At 39.1% G+C, this 22,131-nt stretch overlaps 1 protein-coding gene across 2 annotated transcripts in view; it reads left to right on the plus strand.

Annotated features, from left to right (window-relative positions):
• ttc27 (tetratricopeptide repeat domain 27) overlaps positions 1 to 22,131 on the plus strand; it is a 226,126-nt gene that overhangs the window by 97,475 nt on the left and 106,520 nt on the right. For both annotated transcript variants that reach the window (XM_002934458.5, XM_018094257.2), the window contains exons 8-9: positions 1,771 to 1,904; positions 5,074 to 5,186. In XM_002934458.5, the coding sequence (XP_002934504.2) occupies positions 1,771 to 1,904; positions 5,074 to 5,186 (247 nt within the window). The remainder of the gene's footprint in view (positions 1 to 1,770; positions 1,905 to 5,073; positions 5,187 to 22,131) is intronic.

A 22,131-nucleotide genomic window follows, 5' to 3' on the forward strand; every position in this document is an offset into this window, starting at 1 on the left:
GTAAAGGCGCCGAAAAAATCGCAACAAATACGAAAAAGACGCAAAATGTTCGTTTTCCAATCGGAATTTTTCCAATTCGGTTTCGAATTCGTGTCTTAGTAAATCAGCCCCTAAGTGTCTGCCCTGCCTCTATGCCTTAGGCATAGAGGCGGGGCAGGCAATATTTGATTGACAGCTGGGATTTTTAAATGCTTTTATAATGGGTATGGATGTTTTAATAAAAAAATGAGTTTGGGTTTCATGTTTAATTTGAAAAGGACTGTTATTATACAGCTTTTTATGCCTGGGTGACAGGTCCACTTTAAGGGGCATATTTATTATGCTGTGTAAAAAACGGCGAGAAAATTTGCCACACATCGCCAGACTTCGCCATGTAAAAATGGCGTAAAAACAGCGTAAAATCGGCGTAATTGTTTTATGCGTTTTTTCTTACACCGGAACTAATGGAAAATAACGGCGTAATATCCGGCGTTCAGATGGCGATCTTTTCCATTTATTTTGCACAGCTTTTTACTCCGTTTTTTCGGCGAATTAGTTTTACACAGCATAATAAATACGCCCCTAAGTGTAGCCTACTTCTACAATCTTTGAATTATTATTAACCTGGACTATACCAATACAGGTATAGGATCTATTACCTGGGATGTTTAGACCTTGGATTTTTTGGATAAGAAATCTTTTCGTAATTTGGATCGCTATACCATAAGTCTGATGAAAATTATTTAGACATTGAATAAACCCAATAGGATTGATTTGCCACCAATATGGATTCATGCAGCTTAGTTACCATCATGTACAATACAAGGTGCTGTTTTATTAATACAGAGAAAAAGGTAAATCATTTTTTAAGATTTGAACTATTTACTCACTGCCTGATCTAAGGGTAAACCTGCAGTTCCCATGGTTTTGTGTCAACCTGCACATCATTACAAGGTAAAACTGTGTTTAGTGTAATAATAATTAATTTCTTAGGGACCCAAAATTCTGTCCTAATTACCAGTGTGGCAGCACTTTGTCTTTTATATGCTATTTAAGATCAGATCCTCCTTGGTAGCCCATTAAGTTGGCTGGTCTAGGACATAGATGGCAGCATACAGACAGATACTTTTGTTAAGGTGTGTTCTACACTTTTCACTATCAAATATGGAATGCATTCTTTTCAAACAAAATGTAATTTACTGTGTTTAAAATGATTTAGTCACTTTCTAAGTAAGCCAAAACACTACAAAGATTGTGTGGTGGCAGCCATATGGAAACTTAATACTGTATGTGAAAATTTGCATCAGGTTAATCTATATCTATCTATCTATCTATCTATCTATCTATATTACTGTTCTTTTGTCTGATTTATACATACAGAGATAAGAGATGCATGCATAAATATGCCAGTGACTAGAAGGAACAGAGCACATTAACTGAGCATTTTTATTATAAGACCACTGAATTTCTAAGACAAAGGAATACACTTCCTCTTTATTATCAGACGAGAAGGGAACTCTGGGGAGTATTAGTGAACTGATGTGCTATCAACACAGTAGCATGCAGCAGAGTTGCTATAGGAAAGCATGGTGATTTCTCCCAAACAATGTCTACGGATGCTTAGATCCCATCAGGATGCATCTCAGCTTCTCTTCTGCTGGTGAAGAAAAGGTTAACAGCCTTACTAGCAGCTGTTGTCTGAGGTAGATTTTCTTTTTCCAGAAAGCCCCGAGCAGGACTGCTCACTGACAGCCATTAAATTAACCTGAAACGTGTCTTCATCTCCTCCAGGTGCTTTGGGAAAACGGACACGGTTTCAGGAAAACAATGTGGCCCAGCTTATTTTAGATGTGCAGAGAAAAGGGGACCTCTTCTTGCGCCAAGGACTGACACCAGCCCCGACTCCCATAGAGTACTTACCAAAGGTAAGCTGTGAGATCTCAGCTATGCTTCTATCGGTATTAACCTCCCATTCATCATTCAAATGCAGTTACTTATTGTATCTTCATTTATCTCTCCATCAGTGTCTCTAATCATTTCCATAATCCCTTGTACTATATAAATAACCCTTGTGTTGGTGAAAGGGTTAACAGTTTCATTATTGCAATGATTTGTGTTAGGTAACTGCAGTGTGTCTGACAAAGGAAAATAATGAGAAAGGTAAAACTTAATCCTTAACCCATTTAACTTTACTAAACAAGACTGAGCTTGGTGTATGTTGGCCATTATTGTCAAACAAATGCTTGCAAGGAAATATGCAGTGGAGTATAGTAAAGGCTTCCAGACAAAGGGATGTAGTAAGAATCCCCAGATAATATAAAGAAACAAATAGCAGTGGGGAAATGTTCTTTACAACACTGCCAATTATTATCAGATATGGTAAGATAATAGTCAGAATACTGATAATGAAAATAACTGTTTTACTCAGATGAGTTACTTATTTTAGTATATATATATATATAGTATACAAGTCTATTACCATTTAGAATTTATGCTGTGGGAGAAAGGCATGAAATATCCTTGTAATGAACATGCTGGTATTAGTTGGTTAAGACAATACTGAAAACTTTCAGAAGACATGTCACTTCAAATTATATGTTATATCATCTGCTTTGCAAGGAATATATGCCCCTTTTACAAATATGGCTGTCCTTCCTATTAAATACATTTAAATTACCATCAGTAATAGATCCGTGGTCTCTATAGCAAGCAATTACAGCTTTCTGGCTATTGTCCCTGCAACCAACCAACACCAGTCTTAGAATGCTGAGAGTTATAGTTCAGGCCAGCTGTCAGGTTATTATTCCTGCTTCACATGTAAGTCAGATTTACAATTTTTTTATGCTAATGTTTTATAGCAATGTCCAGGGGTAAGTTGACGGCTATGGATAATGGGACATTTATGCAAAATATGTGCGTTGTGTTGAGTGTCAGTTTAGTTGAGTATAGGCATGCTGTGGCTTTAAAGAGCGTGTAAAGTAAGTCTACATTGCTGTGATGTGATGTTTAGCTTTCATGAAGATGCCAGTGTTGCTTGGCAGCATATGTGCATAGTGTTACTCATTAAAGTTTTCATTAAGTGCCCACTTATAAACTTATCATACTAATTATAAAAAGACGAAATGGGCAATGGCATGCATGATTATCGGATTTCCGAGTCATAGCTCCATAGATGGGTAATATAGGGCCCTATTCATTTGAACTGCAAATCAATGTTGTCTGCTTGCATTGCTGGTAGTACCTGTCAGCACTGCATATTATGTGGCTGAGGGCATCGCCTGACCTGTGTCTAACTTGTATATAGCTCAGGTCACACAAGGCAAGAGCGCCAGAGGAAGCTAGGAGCAGAGGATCCCTGTTCAAATGATAGAGAGTAGCTCCCACTTGTCAGTGGATCAGGAGGTGGATGTGAGGTATATGCCACATATATGAATTTTAAAAATTGGGCACAAACTGCACAGTTCAGAGTCCTATGACCACCCTGCATTACTTTACATTAAATTACGTGTGCCAGGATCACAAAGCAAAGATTCCACTTTCTTCATTGGGTCTAAGCTCTTTTGACAGTCCAACAGGATTTTGCCTACCACTTACCACATAGTATTGTCCAGTGCACAAAAACATTTTATGAATCATGCCCTTATAGTATCAGGGTTATCTAAAACAAAAAAAATTGGCATTCACAGCCAACTCTAACAGGTGTTCAGCTTGGGTGGATTTTTACTGCTTTAGAACCCTCTAGATGACCTACCAGAGTCTGAAAAAACACTATCCTACTTAATATGTATTTTTTTTTACATTATTGTTTAGATTTTATGGATGTTAAATTTATTCAGTACACATTCAGTATACATTTTCATGCAAATTATAAACCAGCTTAGCTGCTTGCATTGCTTTTTATTGGTTTTCCTAACACTTTACTAATTAATTTAAAACGTAGTAGAAAAACATTAAACATAGTCCATCACCCTCAACTTTTGTAAACCCTTTCTATATGTATATTTCTCCATTCACAAGCTCAGCTGGGGTGCAGAGGAGCTATATTCACAGCCCACATAATGTGATTCTAATTGTTTTTCCCTAGTTCCTAATGACTGCAGTGGACCATGTCAAATAGCTAATTATGCATAGGTGAGGCAACTGAGGCAAGCTGTAATATGTGCTTTGGAAAGTAAGCTCTGCAAAATAACTTCTCTTGAAAGCAATACAAACATGCTACAGATGTTAATAGGAATGTGCCATTTTTTTTTCTTTAAAAACCTACTTTCAGACTCTAAAATTAGCCCACTGCCTCCACAAAGACCCCAAATTAGTTACTGGAAATGGTCTTCCAGAGTTTAGGGCCAGAGCATTAGGGGCAGGGTACTGTTAACATTCGTCCTCCAGCCTATCGGGGACATCGGTAGGTACTGGGGGAGCTGGAGGTAGGCTATGGTTTAAGACTGTGAAATTAGAACTAAGTAGGATATAAGAGCTAGAGCACAATAAAGGACTGTTTAGTGCTGGGTGCCCCAACCTTTTTTTTTTTTCTTCGAACAACATTCAAATGTAAATAGATTTGGGGAGCAACATAGGCATAAAAATGTTCCTGTGGTCCTAAATAAGGGCTGATATCAGCTTTTTGGTAGCCCTATATGGACTGGCAGCCTATATGAGGTTCCTTTTGTCAATACACCTGGTCTTTATGCAACCAAGCTTACCTCCAAGCATTCAAAAATAATGCTGGTGCTGCGGGCCTCATGGACCCAAAAAATATTTTGCCACTTACTCTTACTTTTGTCCCTGCAGCTTTTGTGAAAGTGTTACTGGCTAGCTGTGCCTAATCTGCCTCTATATTTCAGAGTAAATGTTCAATGTATTTCTGGTAAACCCAGCATGCTCTGATATCTGGCTGATGTTCATTAGTCGCTGGTATATTATGTTACCCTATAAAGAAACATGGTAGACTTAAAATGAACATTATTTCTTGTACAAGTTTGCATTTGTATCAGTGCTCACTATGGAATGAAGCCACTAATGTGGTATTTCATTGATAACATTTTTAAAAACATGTAAAATGCCTTTTCCATTTAAAACTGTTATTTTCTTTCACAGAATCAAGATTTAGAAGATGACACAGTTCTTAATCAAATTAAATTAGAGGACCCAGAGCAATTTCACATTCCTGATCTTTGTGCAGAAGAGCTGGCCGTTATTCTTGGTGTCTGGTAGGTCACTAGTAAAACCATTAACCTATGGAAACGTATTTTTTACATGACGTATTAAATACGCCCCTTTGAGTGTTCCTGAATTGTTGAGTCTTTCTTTTCCCCGACCAAAAAATAAAATACTCAACAGGTTTTAGGTGATCGAGAAAAAGAAAAACCCGATTCGCACTAGTCGGGCTATTCAGAACTCTTGCGTGGTTTTTGGATACAAAGGCTCAAGCATTTAGAAATGTGCCCCTGAAACTTATGGATCCACCAAAATTATTCAGTAAAATCCTTGCACTTTTGTGGTTTATATTTGTCCAAATCGGTCCCTCTAAACAGTTTGGATGAGTATGACAATTTTTGTGAATAATTGATGCAATTTGTCAAAACATTCGTGGACCATTTGGTGTTAGGCTAAACTCAAAATTTATAAATTTGGTGCATCCTTTTCTAAATCTTGTCGCTGCTTATACATTTTTCAAAAGTTTATTTTATTTTTTTTCCACAAAAAGGAAAAAGCACTCTGCTTCATTTGTTCCTTGCTGTTATCAATACAGTGTTCATTTTAGTTGTCCAACTTATCAGTTCATTCTTTCCTCACTAACCTAAGGTGGCCATAAACAGGCAGATTTAAGCTTCTGATTCTAGACCTTTAGGTTAATGCCCCACAGAGAGATTAGTTCAGGCGACTAATCTCTCCAAAGGCCTGATCACCTGTAACAGTGAATCGCCGGTGGAAAGGCATACGTGTTGCTGTGTTTTTCCGAAGTTGTAAAGTGTTTTCTCCTGCAGGCAACTTCATGCAACTTCGGAAAAACCTGGCAGGTGTTGATCGTGCAGGTTTGATTTTCCCATCAGATCAGGGACCGATGTGGTCCCCATGTCTCCTAAACCTCTAGGGCCAAACAGTCAAACCAGCCCTATACCACCCACCTTAGGTGGATATATTTGGAGAAGATCTACTCATTCGGCAACCTCATTGATCTCAATGTGCATGGCCGCCTTTAGTTGTTTTGCAGTAGTTCATTGAATTTGTGCCCGTAAGTTGATATGGGTGTTTGGCTACTCAGTAAATTCCCAACAAACTGGCTAACATTGCTTCACAAATTACCAGCATTCATGTGTAGAAGGTTAAACAGAGCCAGGGTGCAGTCCCTGAAGTATTGCAATGTTGCAAAGGAGATCCACACACACAGGGCATATAGGATTTCAGATGTTCATTTATATATATTTGTGTGTGTGTATACATTAAACAGTACCAGAAAGTCAGACCTTTATTTGTATAGAAAGCAAGCAAGTGTATTCTTGCAGGTGCATTACAGGTGGCTTTAATGAGCAGCAAACAAACAAAAAGGAAAGAAAACAAATCCTGCCATCTGGCCACCAACTAAACATAAACACAGAATCTCTGTCCCTGGCCTTTGACTAGTTTCCAGAGAAAACAAAGTGCACATTTCAAACTACATAACAGCTGTTGCACCCCCCCCCCTGGACATATTTTGCTTGTATGACTTTGTTTTATGCGAGGTCTATGCAGACCTGTATTTAAAACAATTGAGTTTCTAGGCTCCAGCAAAATACTTAGAGGGACTTTTTTTCTGCTGTATGAAAAGATAGTACCTAAACCTACCTACAGTATCTATTGTGTTTGTTTTGTCTTAGGCTTTCTATTAATTTAATCTTTAACTGGTATCACTCACTCTGTAAGTCTCTTTTTTTATACTACTTTTATACTTCTTTATAGTGTATATTGTGTATACTACTTTTATACTTCTTTACACAAGTAAACTTTCGGCAACTTAGGAAAGCCGAGCCAACATGTATGCCATCCTGCCGGCAATTCACATCTTGCCGGTGGGAAGGCAATTCGGGGAGATTAGTCATGCGTGGTATCGAAGATTTAGCACAGGCAACTTATCTACCCATTTGCAACAAGCCTTACTGGTGTAATGTGTAAGGATATATAACAATTGGATAGGTTTATAACCGCTTTCTTCCTTTGTATAAGTATAGATGCCTGTACCACCTGGATGGTACGACATCTATGAAATAAATGACTGTTGGTAGGTTAAGCTTCCTTCAACAGCAGATGTACTCTTGTCAATGCTCTTGTAACTGTAGGCTGAGCTTACAATGTTCTATCTGTTCATTAGCAAGGTCTCTTTTACTGGCTGGACAAGCAGAACACCATTGCATTCTCCACAGTTTCTACACTATAATTCCAGGCAGGAGTTTTTCCAAAGATCTTGGTGCTTCTTCTACCAAATTGGAAGTGTTTTAGTGATGGTAGAACATCCAAGTAGTCAAAACAGTTCTCTTTGTCTTGAGGGCCTATGGATCTTAATTGTCTTTTAAAGAATGCCCAATATTTGTTTCCAGTAATATATTTTGTTTATCAGACCATGTGCATAAATATTTAATGTGGTTTCCTTTGCAGAGAGAGAGTTTTTGGAATATTTGTATGTATAGTTTGCATTAAATATTAATCATTTCTGAAAACCTTTTTCCCCTGAATGGAGAAATAATATATACAAAGAAATTGCATATGATATATGAATTGATATAATCGGTTTATTCTATTGACTTGCAAATGGAGCAACAGTTCCATGCAGATAAACATTTTAGGTACCTGGCCAAATAGATCCAGGAAAAAGAAAAGGCCATTATGAATTTTACATAATGAAAAATATTAATCTGTTCAGCTCCATCTCTTCTGTTTTTTAAGTATTTATATATGAAGTGCTAAAATAGGGGAAAAAGAATATCTTTTATTGGGAAGAAGAATATCTTTTTTGGCCGAGATGTGCATTTTTTGTTTGGAGTTTCCTTTGATTAGGTTTGTTCTATGCTTTCACCTACACAAAACTCTCTGTAGTTTGGCAGCCTGTGGGTGTGGATTTGTGTCTGTTGCTTCATGCCATGTATTCTTTTTATGGTTATTACAGTGATGGTTTATTGGAAATCCTGCAATAATTTCCTGTCCTGGGAAAGCAGACATAGCTGTTTTATTTTTCTCTTTACAAGCTTTTAACCTCTAGCGCCCCACATACTCCTTAGGTTGAATGCTCTAGTTCTCTATGGTAAACTAAATTTAGGAACATGATCAAGCACTTTCCCCAGCAGCAGGTGTAGCTGCAAATTCCCAAATTGGAAACAGGCCAGAAGAAGAGCTGGCAGTGGTCAGGCAAATCTAGACTCAGAAGAAGGTAGCAATCAAAATTCAAGTCTTATTTACATATAACTGTGCTAAAAACCACCAAATGTAAATACTCGGGTTTATGGCTGAATATTTTTAGTATTCTGTATACTGTTTTTGATCTGTTCTACTAATGATGAAATGTCTTAAAAGACATGTAATGCCTACATTTGCCTACAATGTATATCAGTTGGGCACAGCTCCCCCACCCAAATGGCATCATGTGTACTGCATATATCCCCTCCATTCACCAGCATTATCGCATTTTCCTAAAGCAAATAGCAGTTTTCACCTGGAGGCTTTGTTTGAGCTGAACTCAGGAGAGTTGGTTGGGAGAAAAAAATTGAAGCAGAGTTCTAGACTGCTAGACTGGGGGGCGTGTTTAGTAATCTGAGCTTAGAACAACTGAGCATGCCCACAAGCCAACAGCCAAAGCAAATTCCTGAGGGAGGGGGCCGAGTGGGTTACAGGAGGAGAAGCAAATCTAAGTGATTAAGGGGGTGTTGCAGCCTTACTATTAACCACTGGACAACCAGTGTGGCAGGTATTGAAAGATTTCAAAGAGGCTGTTCACTGATTAAATTTTTGTGTGTGGGGTTTACATGTTCTTTAAGATGGTCATGTGGGCAACATGGACTGCCAACTTGGTCACTTTCAGAATCAGTCAAACAGCTTATAGGTCCATGATGCCCTGCGCAACCAATATTTGGCCAGACATCAGTAATATATCAGCAGTGGTTCACATAGAAAACTGTGTTCTTTGGTGTTTACATGACACAGTAAATTATTTAATTTCACTGGTTTTTAAAGAGTTATTCTCCCAATATATGCCATACTGTAAGATTTTATAAAATATTATTAATATTATTACTAGGGTTACAGTTCTTTTGAGAAGCAGACAATACACAACAATAAGTATATTAAAGGGAATAAATTGAAAATTAATTAATGCCTGGTCTAAATTACATAGTTCCAAACAAACACAAAACATGGTGGCCTGGTTTCTTCTCTCCAGCAAGTCCATCATGGCTTCTCTCTGCAGGCTCCAGCACCTCTGATCTGCAGTCCTCACATGCTGTCTTGTCACAAGCTGCTTCATCTCCTCACTGCTGTCCACTGATCAGATGTGTGTGTGTGTGTGTATATATATATATATATATATATATATATATATATATATATACAGATGCTTGGAGGAAGGTACCGCTCACACAGGTCTTAGGATCAATTTTGAAATTTTATTGTAGAGGCAAGGGAACTGACGTTTCGGCTGCAACACCAGCCTTTGTCAAAGTCAACTTTGACAAAGGCTGGTGTTGCAGCCGAAACGTCAGTTCCCTTGCCTCTACAATAAAATTTCAAAATTGATCCTAAGACCTGTGTGAGCGGTACCTTCCTCCAAGCATCTGCAAACATTTTGTTGGGACTGCACCCAGGCACACTTATCAACTTTACACGTGAGTGCCGGCTTCTGCTGCATAATATATATATATATATAGATAGATATAGATGGTCTTGATAAAGGTCTCAGATACAGACCGAAATGTTGGCATGTCGCGTAATGTATTTATTATAATAAAAGTTATGTTTTAAATGATTCCCGGTGTGCACCAATATTCACTAGATTTTTATATATATATATATATATATATATATATATTTGGTTTTGGCGCCCTTTTTTATGGGTGGGGTATTTTAAGGGGGTGAATGTACACTGTCTGTTGGTTTGTCCCTGAGGAAGAGCACGGTTTGTGCTCGAAACGTTGGACTTGTTTTTTCCCATTAAAATTTGTTTTTTTTTTGCAAAGTCAAAAAACAAAGACAAAAAACATTTTACCTGTAAAGCAGAGAATAATAGTGAGTAGTGAATAAGTCAACTGGAGTGAAGCAGAAGCAGATGAATAGTTTATAACTTGTTGGCAATCTGTTTAAGATGTCTGTCGGGTGTTGCTGCTTAATACTCTTAAATGGTCTCCTGTTGTTATAAACTAGAATTCCTAACTTGCTATGCAGCTTTTCAATTAATGGTTAAACAAAATATGTTTTCCCCTTTCTATGGAGAAAAAAAAGGAAGCAAAGCCCCAGTTGTATTTCTTAGAGGTTTTACTTCATAAGTAAACCCATTTTTTTCTAATTCCTGAGAAGGCTTTGGATTTCTTTTCAGATCAGCATACTGATATAGGCTCCCACATTTATGGCATTTCTATTTTTTTGTACAATCTAATGTTCACATTCCTGTGAGTTCACAGTGTTATTTAGGCTAATGTTACATGGGGCAACTTTCCAGGGGAGACTAAATGCAGAGGACATTTCCCCCCAAAAAATACTTGAAAAAAGGAACAACTGCAGATGTCAACAGCAAAACTCTTAAAGATGTCCCATATGAGTTAACTTTTAGCATATTACAGAATGGTCTTTTCTAACCAACTTTTTAATCGGCTTTTATTCTTTTTATTTCTTCTCTGACCTCAGCAGCCAAAAAACTATTGCTCCGTGAAGCTACAATTTTATAGTTATTGTTACTTTTAATTACTTATTTTTCTCAGCTCCTATTAAAAAAGGTGTGCATGAATCTAATTGACTACAAGAACCCACAGTATGCAGATTGGCTCATGGAGAAAAATGTCCCATCAACTTGTATGCTCAATGGGGTAGGGAAGTGGTGAAGAACTGCGTGAGATTTAAAAATTCCTTTTTGGAAGGTTTTCTGTCATGCAATATATCATGATGATAGGCAGACATGGCTTATCCTATAAATCTTAATAACCCTGACCTTAGTTAATCATTGCTGTATGCAAAATTTGTTAAGCACCATGCAAAATTTACAAACCAGATGACCCTTCATATTTAACCTTAATATAGTCATAGTTATTGTCATTATAATGAAACACACAAGCAAGCAATCTGGACCATAAGACCTATAGACCAATATTGAGTATTACAGGGGGCAGCCTTGACTGTCCTTCTAACAGTATCTGTTGAGTTTTGGTCTGTGAGGTTGAAGTTTTTAGGCCAACAACACTGGTGGAATGTTCTCCATTCTTGAATTTATCAAGGCTATTCAAAATGCCTCTCTGACTTCTGCATCTTTATTCAAATTATATGCTTACTTGCATCTGGCTATTTGTGTTATCAGGACCACCCAAATTTGTCTCATTTAGTGGACAGTTTATCCACCATACTACATGTTGGGGGTTGGATTATAATTATGCATGATATGATTAAATTAATTTAGTCTTGTCCTTTAATTGACCATGGGCCGCATAAAGTAGTATGTATTGTATTATGTTTGTTACAGAATAAGTGCTAATAGCATCATTTTCACTTTAGGAGATTTACTAAAGTTGTTAATATATAGAGGTAATTATAGTGTATGTGGCTGATTGTTATTAGGGTGTCTGTGCATGAACAAAGAGAGTGCATTACTAACACATCAATCAGTAAGATAGGAGCCATATGAGATCTGATCTGTTCATAAGTGATCCCTGACAATTCCAAGTCAACATGACAGCTTTGCCAAGCACTCAATGATGCCAGAGAGTGATTGTAATGAATTGGCTAAGGACTTAGCGTTGTTTTAACATATAACTGAGATAAGCAAATGTGACATGTCCTTGAAGTTGAAAAATGAATATTATTGCTTGGGAAAGTTTGATTTATTTTAATGACATTGGGAGCAATACCAGTTTGTATCCCGCTCCCACAGTGATCTGTAATTGTACAGTGGTTTTGCATATTCAGTAAAATGGGAAAGCTAGCCTTTAATCATTACAACTAACAAAAAGCAGCTGAATGTTTAAAGATCCACCTCTGCATTTGCTTAGTCATTGTTAGCATCCCTTTTATCTGCTTACTGTTGGGAGGAGGATGGTTAACTTATTGTGGATCAAGAAAGGGTGCAAGAATAGAGTGCATACATTATACAGTATCTAGTAGAATTAAGTCTAAAACAACTGGACTTTTCTGAGTTTTTCTTGAAAACGTTTCACCACTCATCCGAGTGGCTTCTTCAGTTCAAATGACTGGTAGGGAATTCCCCGGTATTTAAACTCTTGATGGTAGTAGAGTCACAGACATCCAATCACAATGGTTCCATTGAACTTGTTCAGTTAGGTGTTAGCTGAAACTGACAGGTGTAAGAAGGTATGATCCAATCACAATGGTACCAAGATTCTCATTGATGAAGGTGTTAATCCTTCAAAGTACATGACTGGAAGTGTGAACTGTTGTGAAACTGCCGGGGTAAGGATGTCAACGCGCCATTGTATGTTGGTGACAAGCGGTGTCTCAGGCCCCCTCCTCTGTTCAGGGATGGTTTTTCCAGGTTGGCATAAATGGCCTCTTTCACACCTCTTTCAAACCATCTGTCCTCTCGGTCCAAAATATGCACGTTACTGTCCTCAAAAGAGTGACCTTTTTCTTTGAGGTGTAGATAGACCGCTGAGTCTTGTCCTGAGGAGTTTGCCCGCCTATGTTGGGCCATTCTCTTACAGAGAGGTTGTTTTGTCTCCCCAATGTATAAGTCTGAGCACTCTTCACTACACTGGACAGCATAGACCACATTACTTTTCATGTGCTTGGGTGTTGGGTCTTTCGGGTGCACCAGCTTCTGTCTCAGGGTGTTGCTGGGTTTGAAAAACACAGGAATGCGATGTTTGTTGAAAATTCTCCTAAGTTTTTCTGATGTTCCAGCAACATATGGAATGACTATGTTGTTTCGCCTGCTGTGTTCCTCCCTTCTGTTTGTAGGTCTGGTCTTTCTGTTGGTCTTTGATTTGGTTTTGATGAAGGCCCAGTCTGGGTACCCACAAGTTTTCAGAGCTCCTTTTAGATGTTTATATTCTTTCTCCTTGGCCTCTGCATTGGATGCCACAGTTTCAGCCCGATGATGTAGAGTCCTAATTACACCCAGTTTATGTTCCAAAGGGTGGTGGGAATCAAACAGCAAGTACTGGTCTGTGTGGGTGGGTTTCCTGTATACTTCAATATCCAGGTCCCTCCCCTCTTTGATAACTATAGCACAGTCCAAAAAAGCCAGTTTGCTGTCTTTCACATCCTCCCTTGTGAACGTGATGTTTTTGTCCACCGAGTTTATGTGTTTGGTGAAGGCTGGAACCTCGCGTTCTTTAATTTTGACCCAGGTGTCATCCACATATCTGAACCAATGACTTGGTGTTGTTCCCTTGAAGGTGTCCAGGGCTTTCTTTTCCACTTCTTCCATGTAAAGGTTCGCTACAATTGGAGACACAGGCGAACCCATGGCACAGCCATGTTTTTGTCTATAGAAAACGTCCTTGTGCTTGAAGTAAGTGGTATTGAGACATAGGTCCAGTAAGGAACAAACTTGTTCTGGGGTCAGCTTTGTTCTGCTGCTGAGGGTGGTGTCTTGTTTCAGCCGTTTCCTCACTGTATCAATTGCCTCGGCAGTGGGTATGCATGTGAACAGAGATGTTACGTCATAGGACACCATTGTATCATCGATCTCCAGCTTTAACTCCTTCACTTTTTTTGACAAAGTCCATGGAGTTCTGAATGTGATGTACTGTGTTTCCAACTAAGGGGGCTAAGATGTTGGCCACGTATTTAGCAATGTTATAAGTCACACAGTTAATGCTGCTGACAATTGGCCTCAAAGGGGCTCCTTCTTTGTGTATTTTTGGGAGTCCATATAGGCATGGAGTGGCTTCGCCTGGGTAAAGGCGACGATACAAAGCTGGACTGATGACCTTTTCCTTCTCAAGGTGCTGCAAGCAGTCTATAACCTTCTTCTTGTAGTTGCTTGTTGGATCTCTCTTGAGTTGCTCATATGTGTCTGAATCGTTGAGCAGTGTGGACACTTTGGCATGGTAGTCTGATGTATTCAGTACCACTGTACACCTTCCTTTATCTGCTGGCAGGATGGTGACACTTGAGTCCTTGGCAAGTGATGTCAGAGCCCTCCTCTCTTGCAGACTTAGATTGGAAGGGGGAGCTTTAGCATTAGCTAGGGCTGCTGATACTTTTAACCGGATGTTTTCAGCCTCATCCACTGGTATCTTATTGTTGTGGATGGATGATTCTGTGGCTGTGATGAAGTCTACCACTGGTACATACCGTGGGGCCACTGCAAAGTTCAGTCCCTTGGCTAAGACATCCTTCTCTGGTTCTGTGAGTTCCCTGTCTGATAAATTCTTTACCCACAGATCCTTGATGTTCTGGCATGTCTTGTTTTCATCTTCCTTCCTCCCTGTTGATTTGTCTGTTCGCTGGGTGTTGTTGGTACGTGATAATAAACTGGTGAATTTGTTTATTTGCCTCTCCTTGCCCTTGGCATGTTGTGCAAGTTGCGCCCGCTCTGTGAATTCAACCACTCTTTGCAACGTCAGCACCGGTAGTTTTGCTGTCAGTCTCTGTTTTGCATTATCAAATTTATGAACCAGGACCTCAATTGAGAAGTTAGTCTGCCTCACCCGTTCATTTAACAGTTGTTTCTGGGCTTTCTGAAGGATCACCTTGGCCCTGTGACCTTTAACCGAAGAACCCAGACGTAGGCTGCATGGTGTGATTCCCTGATATCGGCATCGTAGGTTAAAACGAAGATGGTTTCTGTAATCCGCAAGTTTTCTGGCCGTCCTCTCATATTCCCGTACCAATTTTAGGGTATTCTCCCCAAATTGAGTAGCAATATGTCTATGAAGATTCTCATTCATCCAGGTCATGATATACAGTATCTAGTAGAATTAAGTCTAAAACAACTGGACTTTTCTGAGTTTTTCTTGAAAACGTTTCACCACTCATCCGAGTGGCTTCTTCAGTTCAAATGACTGGTAGGGAATTCCCCGGTATTTAAACTCTTGATGGTAGTAGAGTCACAGACATCCAATCACAATGGTTCCATTGAACTTGTTCAGTTAGGTGTTAGCTGAAACTGACAGGAACCATTGTGATTGGATGTCTGTGACTCTACTACCATCAAGAGTTTAAATACCGGGGAATTCCCTACCAGTCATTTGAACTGAAGAAGCCACTCGGATGAGTGGTGAAACGTTTTCAAGAAAAACTCAGAAAAGTCCAGTTGTTTTAGACTTAATTCTACTAGATACTGTATATCATGACCTGGATGAATGAGAATCTTCATAGACATATTGCATACATTATCACAAAGAACAAGTAAAGGTGTTTACTTGGGGGGGCAAAATAAATGTTGCCCCTGATTTTGGAGCTTTTGTTTTATGTTTTGGCAGTAAAATGGCCAGTCAGCACCGTGTTCCTTTTGGTATTTCATGAATTCACTTTTCCTTATCATTTAATTAAAAATCCTTAGGCCGGGTCTTACCAGTGGGTGAATCTATGGGTGGCTGATATTGGAATGGCCTACTGAAGTGGTAGAAGTTCAAGCAGGACTTTAAGGGGGATGTCAAAGCATGAGGTATGATCACCTTTGATAAAAAGGACTGTTTCCCCTCAATACCTGAAAATAGAACTGAAAAAGTAGAGTAACATGCTAATACAGATTGGGAAAATTATCATGATATAAGGTTTTGACCAAGATTATGGCCATGAGGCTTGAACCACACATGGAAAATATCTTATGGAATTATTAATATGACTCGAGAGCTAATATGTCTACTACAGACCAGATTTTTTTGTGAGGCAGATCTTAGAAAAGTGCTATAAATATAATAATGATGTACATCTACTTTTCACCAAAAGTTTCTTGTCAGTACTTTTGTTTAGAAAAGTCATGATACAGTGGAATGATAATAACCCTGGTGCAATGCCTTTTAATCATATGCTGATGCCAATGATAAGCTGTTTTAAGGACTTGAGATGAGGTGTTCTTGGAGTTCTTTTCGTTTTATGTATGCATTTTTCCTTCAGCTACGGGGTCGGGCCCCGAACACCCGGACCATTACAGGACTCTGGTGAGCGTGTTTGATTTTGACTCAAGTTTGACCTGTCGCAGGCTTCTGGATTTTTATTGCATTTGAGCACGGTTCGTACAGGTTTATACACCTGGACCTTAATGATTTACTAGGTATGAGTTGTTATTTCCAACAGAAGCCTTTATCTTTATTTCATTGATAATATACCTTTTGATAAACTTTATTTTGTATATAATAAAGAGCTGCCTGTTATCAGTAGTTGAGTCAGACCAATGAATTTTGGTTGATGCAAAGTATCGTTGGGATCCTGAAGAACACAAATAATTAAATGCATAAATCTCTCTATCAGTACGCACAACAAGTTGTTCATCTTCACTATAAGCAGGCTATAGGTTTTGAACTCAGTCTCATAACAACATTTCCACCAGCTTTCATTCCCCTGCCCATTTTTGATTCCCATCAGTATTGCAAAATACCCACCCCAAACTTTGCTACAAGTTCCAGAAGTCTAAAATTGCACTTGACATGCATTTTGCTCAGATCAGCCAAGCTTTTTCAAAGTCATGCATAAAGGTTTAACAGGAGCAAACATTTATAGATGTCTGTCAACCCCTTACTTTACAAAAATCCAATCATAGAGATTTTCAGGAGGTATAGTGTGGTGTACGTATGTTCATATTCAGGGAGAGCATTATGTATCTGATCTGATGTGACTTCCCTTAGATACACATTTACCAATCACAACATGGAGAGTGCTCAGTGGATGCTCAATATACCAGAATAATAATAGAAAACACTAGTTTTGAAGGTAATTGCTTTCTCTGCATAGGCTGTCTTAAAGGATAAGTAAGCCTTTTATCATAAAAGCTCCTTAAAATGACACTATATGGCCCCCAGAATAACATACCTTTCTCCCTGCACCCAGTTTCATGTAGATTCTATAAAACAAACACCTCAACTTCAACTCTCTCAGCTTCTACCTAGTCTAGTGTGAAGCACTGCCCCCTTTTCCTTGCTAAGCTTTCCTCCTCTCTCTGACTGTAAAGATAGTCGAAGAAGCGACTACTATGCATGCCTGATTGATTTCAATTGGAGCAGAAGCAGCATGTATGTGCAATACATAGCTCTTTGACCATCTTTATAATGATGGTTATAGGAGCCATCGGAATGAGGACCTTTTCAATGAGCTGATGGTGTCCCCAATTTGACAGGAAAATCCAGCCTGCTCGATTGAACGATCGGACGATTTTCTTCCAGAAGTCGGCAAGGTAGGCCCCCTACAAAGGCAGATAAGCTAGGACCAAACAATCGAATTAGCCCAATAAACCTTAGATGGAGAGAGGAAGTCTGATACCAAAGAACATGTTTACAAAAAATGAGACAAGAATTTCTGTGTTTCTTTGATAGAGCATTTCTGTGAGTACTTATGGCTGTATTTACATAGACCTTTCTGATAAAGCTTACTTAGTTTTTACCTTTTCCTTCTCCTAAAATTCTGAAGAGTTTTGGTGGGCACGGTTTTTCATTATTATTCTTAAACCTATTGTTGGATTACATTATGGCTGATGTACTGGTGTAACTTATAATTACAAATTTTAGAGCTTGCATAAGAGATGCTGTTTGTTTAGTTTGGGAAAAAGAGAGAAAACACCAGAAGATGGAAATTGTAATCCAGAAGAAAAGGGAACATTTTATCCTTGCGTGAAATATATTGCAAACAAAAGTCATACAAAAGTATGTTTTAAATTTGTGAATGCGCAGTTAAATTAGCATAGTATTATGTGAGTGCCAATTTTACGAATGTATTTGCTTTTGCCTTTTGGACAAATTACATTGAATTTTGGCTCACTGCCTTTTTGTGCGTTCTATGTTTTGTCTATTTATACATTGAAAAAATTGGATGTAGCGGACAAAAATGAAAAACAAAGCTTCCTTTTTTGCAATAGAAAAATTCAAGAATATGGTAAAATACTCAATAGTTCCCTTCTAAGATTGCCTTCTTGCCATGCACTTATGCTTTACGGACTAAATAGAGTTGGGCAATTCAGTTTAAAATAAAGTACTTTTCCTCACTTTTATTATTTTGTAAATGCAATTGTTATTAAAATCAGAATTTGTCTTTGCACTGCTGGTTCCTGCTCTTGTAACAGCTGATTAACAGACTTGTGAAGAAGCTTGACAGGCATTGTGGGAACTAGAGTCTAAAGAAGAGCTAGTTTCTACAATGATTCCAAAGTCAGGAACAGTAGTGCAAAAAAGGACAACCCAGTTCCTGCTATAACGTCATTCTTATGTCTGTAAGAAAAAAACAGTTTGCACATTGTTCCCCTTTAACCATCAACTGTTATTACTTACAGTGTGTATATCTTTCTTGACTGGTATTTTGATGTTTAAAGATTTTAGAAAATAAATTAAAGCTGACTTTGATCAACCCCTTCGCCCATACTGTTTTAATTTCTGGAATATGTTATAGCTAGAGATCTTGTAAATGGATGCTCATTTGCAGCTTATTCTGCTTTACTTAAGCTAAACTTGCCTTGAATACAGAATGAAATGGATATTCTCTAGCATGCTTTTAGGTATGTGTGCTTAAACACATTACATCATCCTCTGCTCAATGCTCATTTGACTGTTTAATTTCTATTCTCATAGCTTTGTCTTCATGATAATGTTTTTGTAGGCCTGCATAGATTGTTATGAATTCATTAGAATGGTATGTTAGTGGGGGGAAGAAACCAGTGAAAGCTTAATTTATGAATAAATAGATCACAATATTTGTATATACTTTAAAACATGGTAATTTAGATTAAAGGGTAAGGAAAGCCTAAGTCACTTGGTGGTGCCAAGTTGTTAGACACCCCCAAGTGACTTAAATCACTTACCTTTTACCTTGGGCTAGTGCCCCTGTTAGGAGAGAACGGCACCAGCCCGGGGTACCTGCAACGAGCGCTTCCTTCATCCGCGTTGGCGCGCTGTGCATGCGCATTAGAGTGAAAAGCCAAACTTTAACAACAAAGTCAGCTTTTCACTCTAATGCACATGCGCCGGCCCAGGGATTTTGCCGTGGAAAAAGGAAGCGCTCACTACAGGTACCCCGGACTGGTGCGGTTTTCTCCTAACAGGGGCACCAGCCCAGGACACAAAGTAAGCAACATTTTTTGCACCCCCAAGAGCCTTTCCTTCTCCTTTAAAATGGTCCCATGTTATAAATCTTTGGCTATATGTAGTTCAGTGTGAATTGAATGCTGTTTCTTATAATTCACAGGAATTATAAGAAACAGCATTCAAGGTAAAGTTCATTCACTGGGGGGGGGAATGTTAGAAACTCTCAGTGAATTAAATTAGTATGTTTTTTCCCCCTAGGACAGTGCTTTTTGTAAAAAAACAGAGCTACACACTGCCATTTTACCTACCTCCCAGACATCTCTGGCTTGTGCTTGCACATGTGTAGTAGAGTAAATTTTTTTTCCTATTGCACAAGCAGGGCAGTATTTTGTTTTGGCCCTGCCCTAGGCACTGAACCTCATCTTCTCCTGTGCCCTCTGCATGCAGGGAATGTGCATATGTACATCACAGGAGTAAAAGATACATCCCTAGGCATATGGGCCCTTGTGTGTCTATATGGTAAATACAGTGATGTGCGCAAGTGCAACAACAACAATTGAAGTTTGGGTTGAGCAGTTTCCAGATTTTAGCAGCCTTAGTAGACATTGTTGGCTTATTTGTTTTCTGCAGGGAATGTGATAGTTTAGTGTGTAGGCTGGGATTTGATGTTTTTAATAGATATATCTTTATATATCTTTTATAAATATATCTTTATAGATATGACAAGCCTGTTATCCACAAACCTTGGAATTGAAATAGGGCAAATTATTTTGTTTAATAAGTTATAAGGTTAACCTGTAAGATTAATAAGGTTTCGTACCAGCCTGAGACAGCTTTGCTGTGTGTTGCAACTAGAAGCTGGGTGAATGGTCAGGTGTGTCTTAGCTCAGTGCTGTCCAACTGGCGGCCCGCGACCCCCCTCTGTGTGGCCCCCCACCTGTCTGGCTGCTTTGATGGCTTACTCTTGTGTAAGCTTTAAATGGTATCAGTACTGTGATTAACTGGCCCCCTGCATGGTTCTCACCTCAGATTCAGGCTGTAATCAGGCTGTATTGTTTAAATATGTAATCCCCTGTGTTGTTCACACCTTTTAATCTCTGCATTGTTCACCCCCTGCAGTGTTCACACCTCAGGCTCAGGCTGTAATCACCCCCATGTTCATCTGTTCACACCTCAGGAGCAGTAGAAACCCACAAATAATCCCTGCACACTACAAAAAGAACATATACTGAGGTGGTACTGCAATTAAAAAGTTTTTTAATATATAGTTATTGTGCAGACTGTAGGAGCAATGCCAGCATTGTGTCACTGTATGCTGCCTGTGTGTGCCATACACACAGGCATCATAGGGCAAGCAGAGTATGGCACACGCAGGCAGGGTAGGGAAGGCAGAGTATGGCACACACAGGCAGGGTAGGGAAGGCAGAGTATGGCACACACAGGCCAAGTATGGCACAAACCAGCCAAGAATGGCAAACACAGTGAAAGTATGGCACATGCAGGCAGGGTAGGGAAGGCAGAGTATGGCACACACAGGCAGAGTATGGCAAACACAGGCCAAGTATGGCACAAACCAGCCAAGTATGGCACACAGGCAGGGTAGGGAAGGCAGAGTATGGCACACACAGGCAGGGTAGGGAAGGCAGAGTATGGCACACACAGGCAGGGTAGGGAAGGCAGAGTATGGCACACACAGGCAGAGTATGGCAAGTTTTTGCTGTACTACAACCATTAATATGGGTATGGTCATGTGATAACATGGGTGTGGTTTCAAGTGGGTGCGGTTTCAAAAAGGGGAGTAGTCAAAACTGGCTTCCATTATCGGCCCTCCACCACGTAGGTCGGAAAAATTCCGGCCCTCGGTACCACAGAAGTTGGACAGCACTGTCTTAGCTTATTCCCTACCCAAGAATGACCAGATTATGTATACATATTGTATGCAATGTTCCCTCTAATTCTTGGCTGTGTGCACCAAAAAATTATTTTGTGTGCACTTTTTAAAACCATGTGTGCACTTTTGAAAGACTGGTGTGCACAGTACACAATTTTGTGTTGTAATGCAAAATTCCTTGTGTGCACCACAATTTGTTATGTGCTCTGGTCTCAAATTGTGTGCGTGCACGAGCGCACAGCTTAGAGGGAACATTGATTATATAGATATTTTACAAAAGGGGATGCATTATTCCCTTTATAAATAGTATTAACTTCAATGGCACCAGATTAGGCCTGCAGGTTATTTTTTTCTCTAGGGTATAAATTGATTTTCCTGCATCCAATACAGCCCCCTTGCATTGTGCTCCTCCTCACTCCCTTAAATTTAATTTCCAGATTTGGGGTATAAATATTGGCAAGGTAATGTATCATATTGTCTTTGATAAAAGAGAACTAAAGCTTAACTAATGAAGTAGGCTAGAAGTGTTGTACCAAGGCAACCATAGCCCTTCAGCAGGGCAGATCAGTGCCAAAAGATGTGTCCAAAGATGCCCCAGTAGCTCCCCATCTTCTTTTCTGCTGATTCATTGCACATGCTCTGTGCTGCTGTCACTTACTGAGCTTAGGGACTGACTCACTACATACTGTATATAGAGAATTCAAATGTCACAATATAAGACTGATCAGAAAATAATACAGATTATTAGTTCATGGTGGCTCTAAAACCAGTGTAATTAGCATCAGGATATAATAATCAGCCCTGTAGCATCAGGACAGCCTCATTTTCTACATGATAATTTGCTACAATCCCAAAGCTTAGTTTCCAAACAGCTGCACAGAGCACACTTGGCATGTGAATTTT

Source organism: Xenopus tropicalis, chromosome 5 (assembly GCF_000004195.4).
Source record: "Xenopus tropicalis strain Nigerian chromosome 5, UCB_Xtro_10.0, whole genome shotgun sequence".
Taxonomy (NCBI): Eukaryota; Metazoa; Chordata; class Amphibia; order Anura; family Pipidae; genus Xenopus; species Xenopus tropicalis.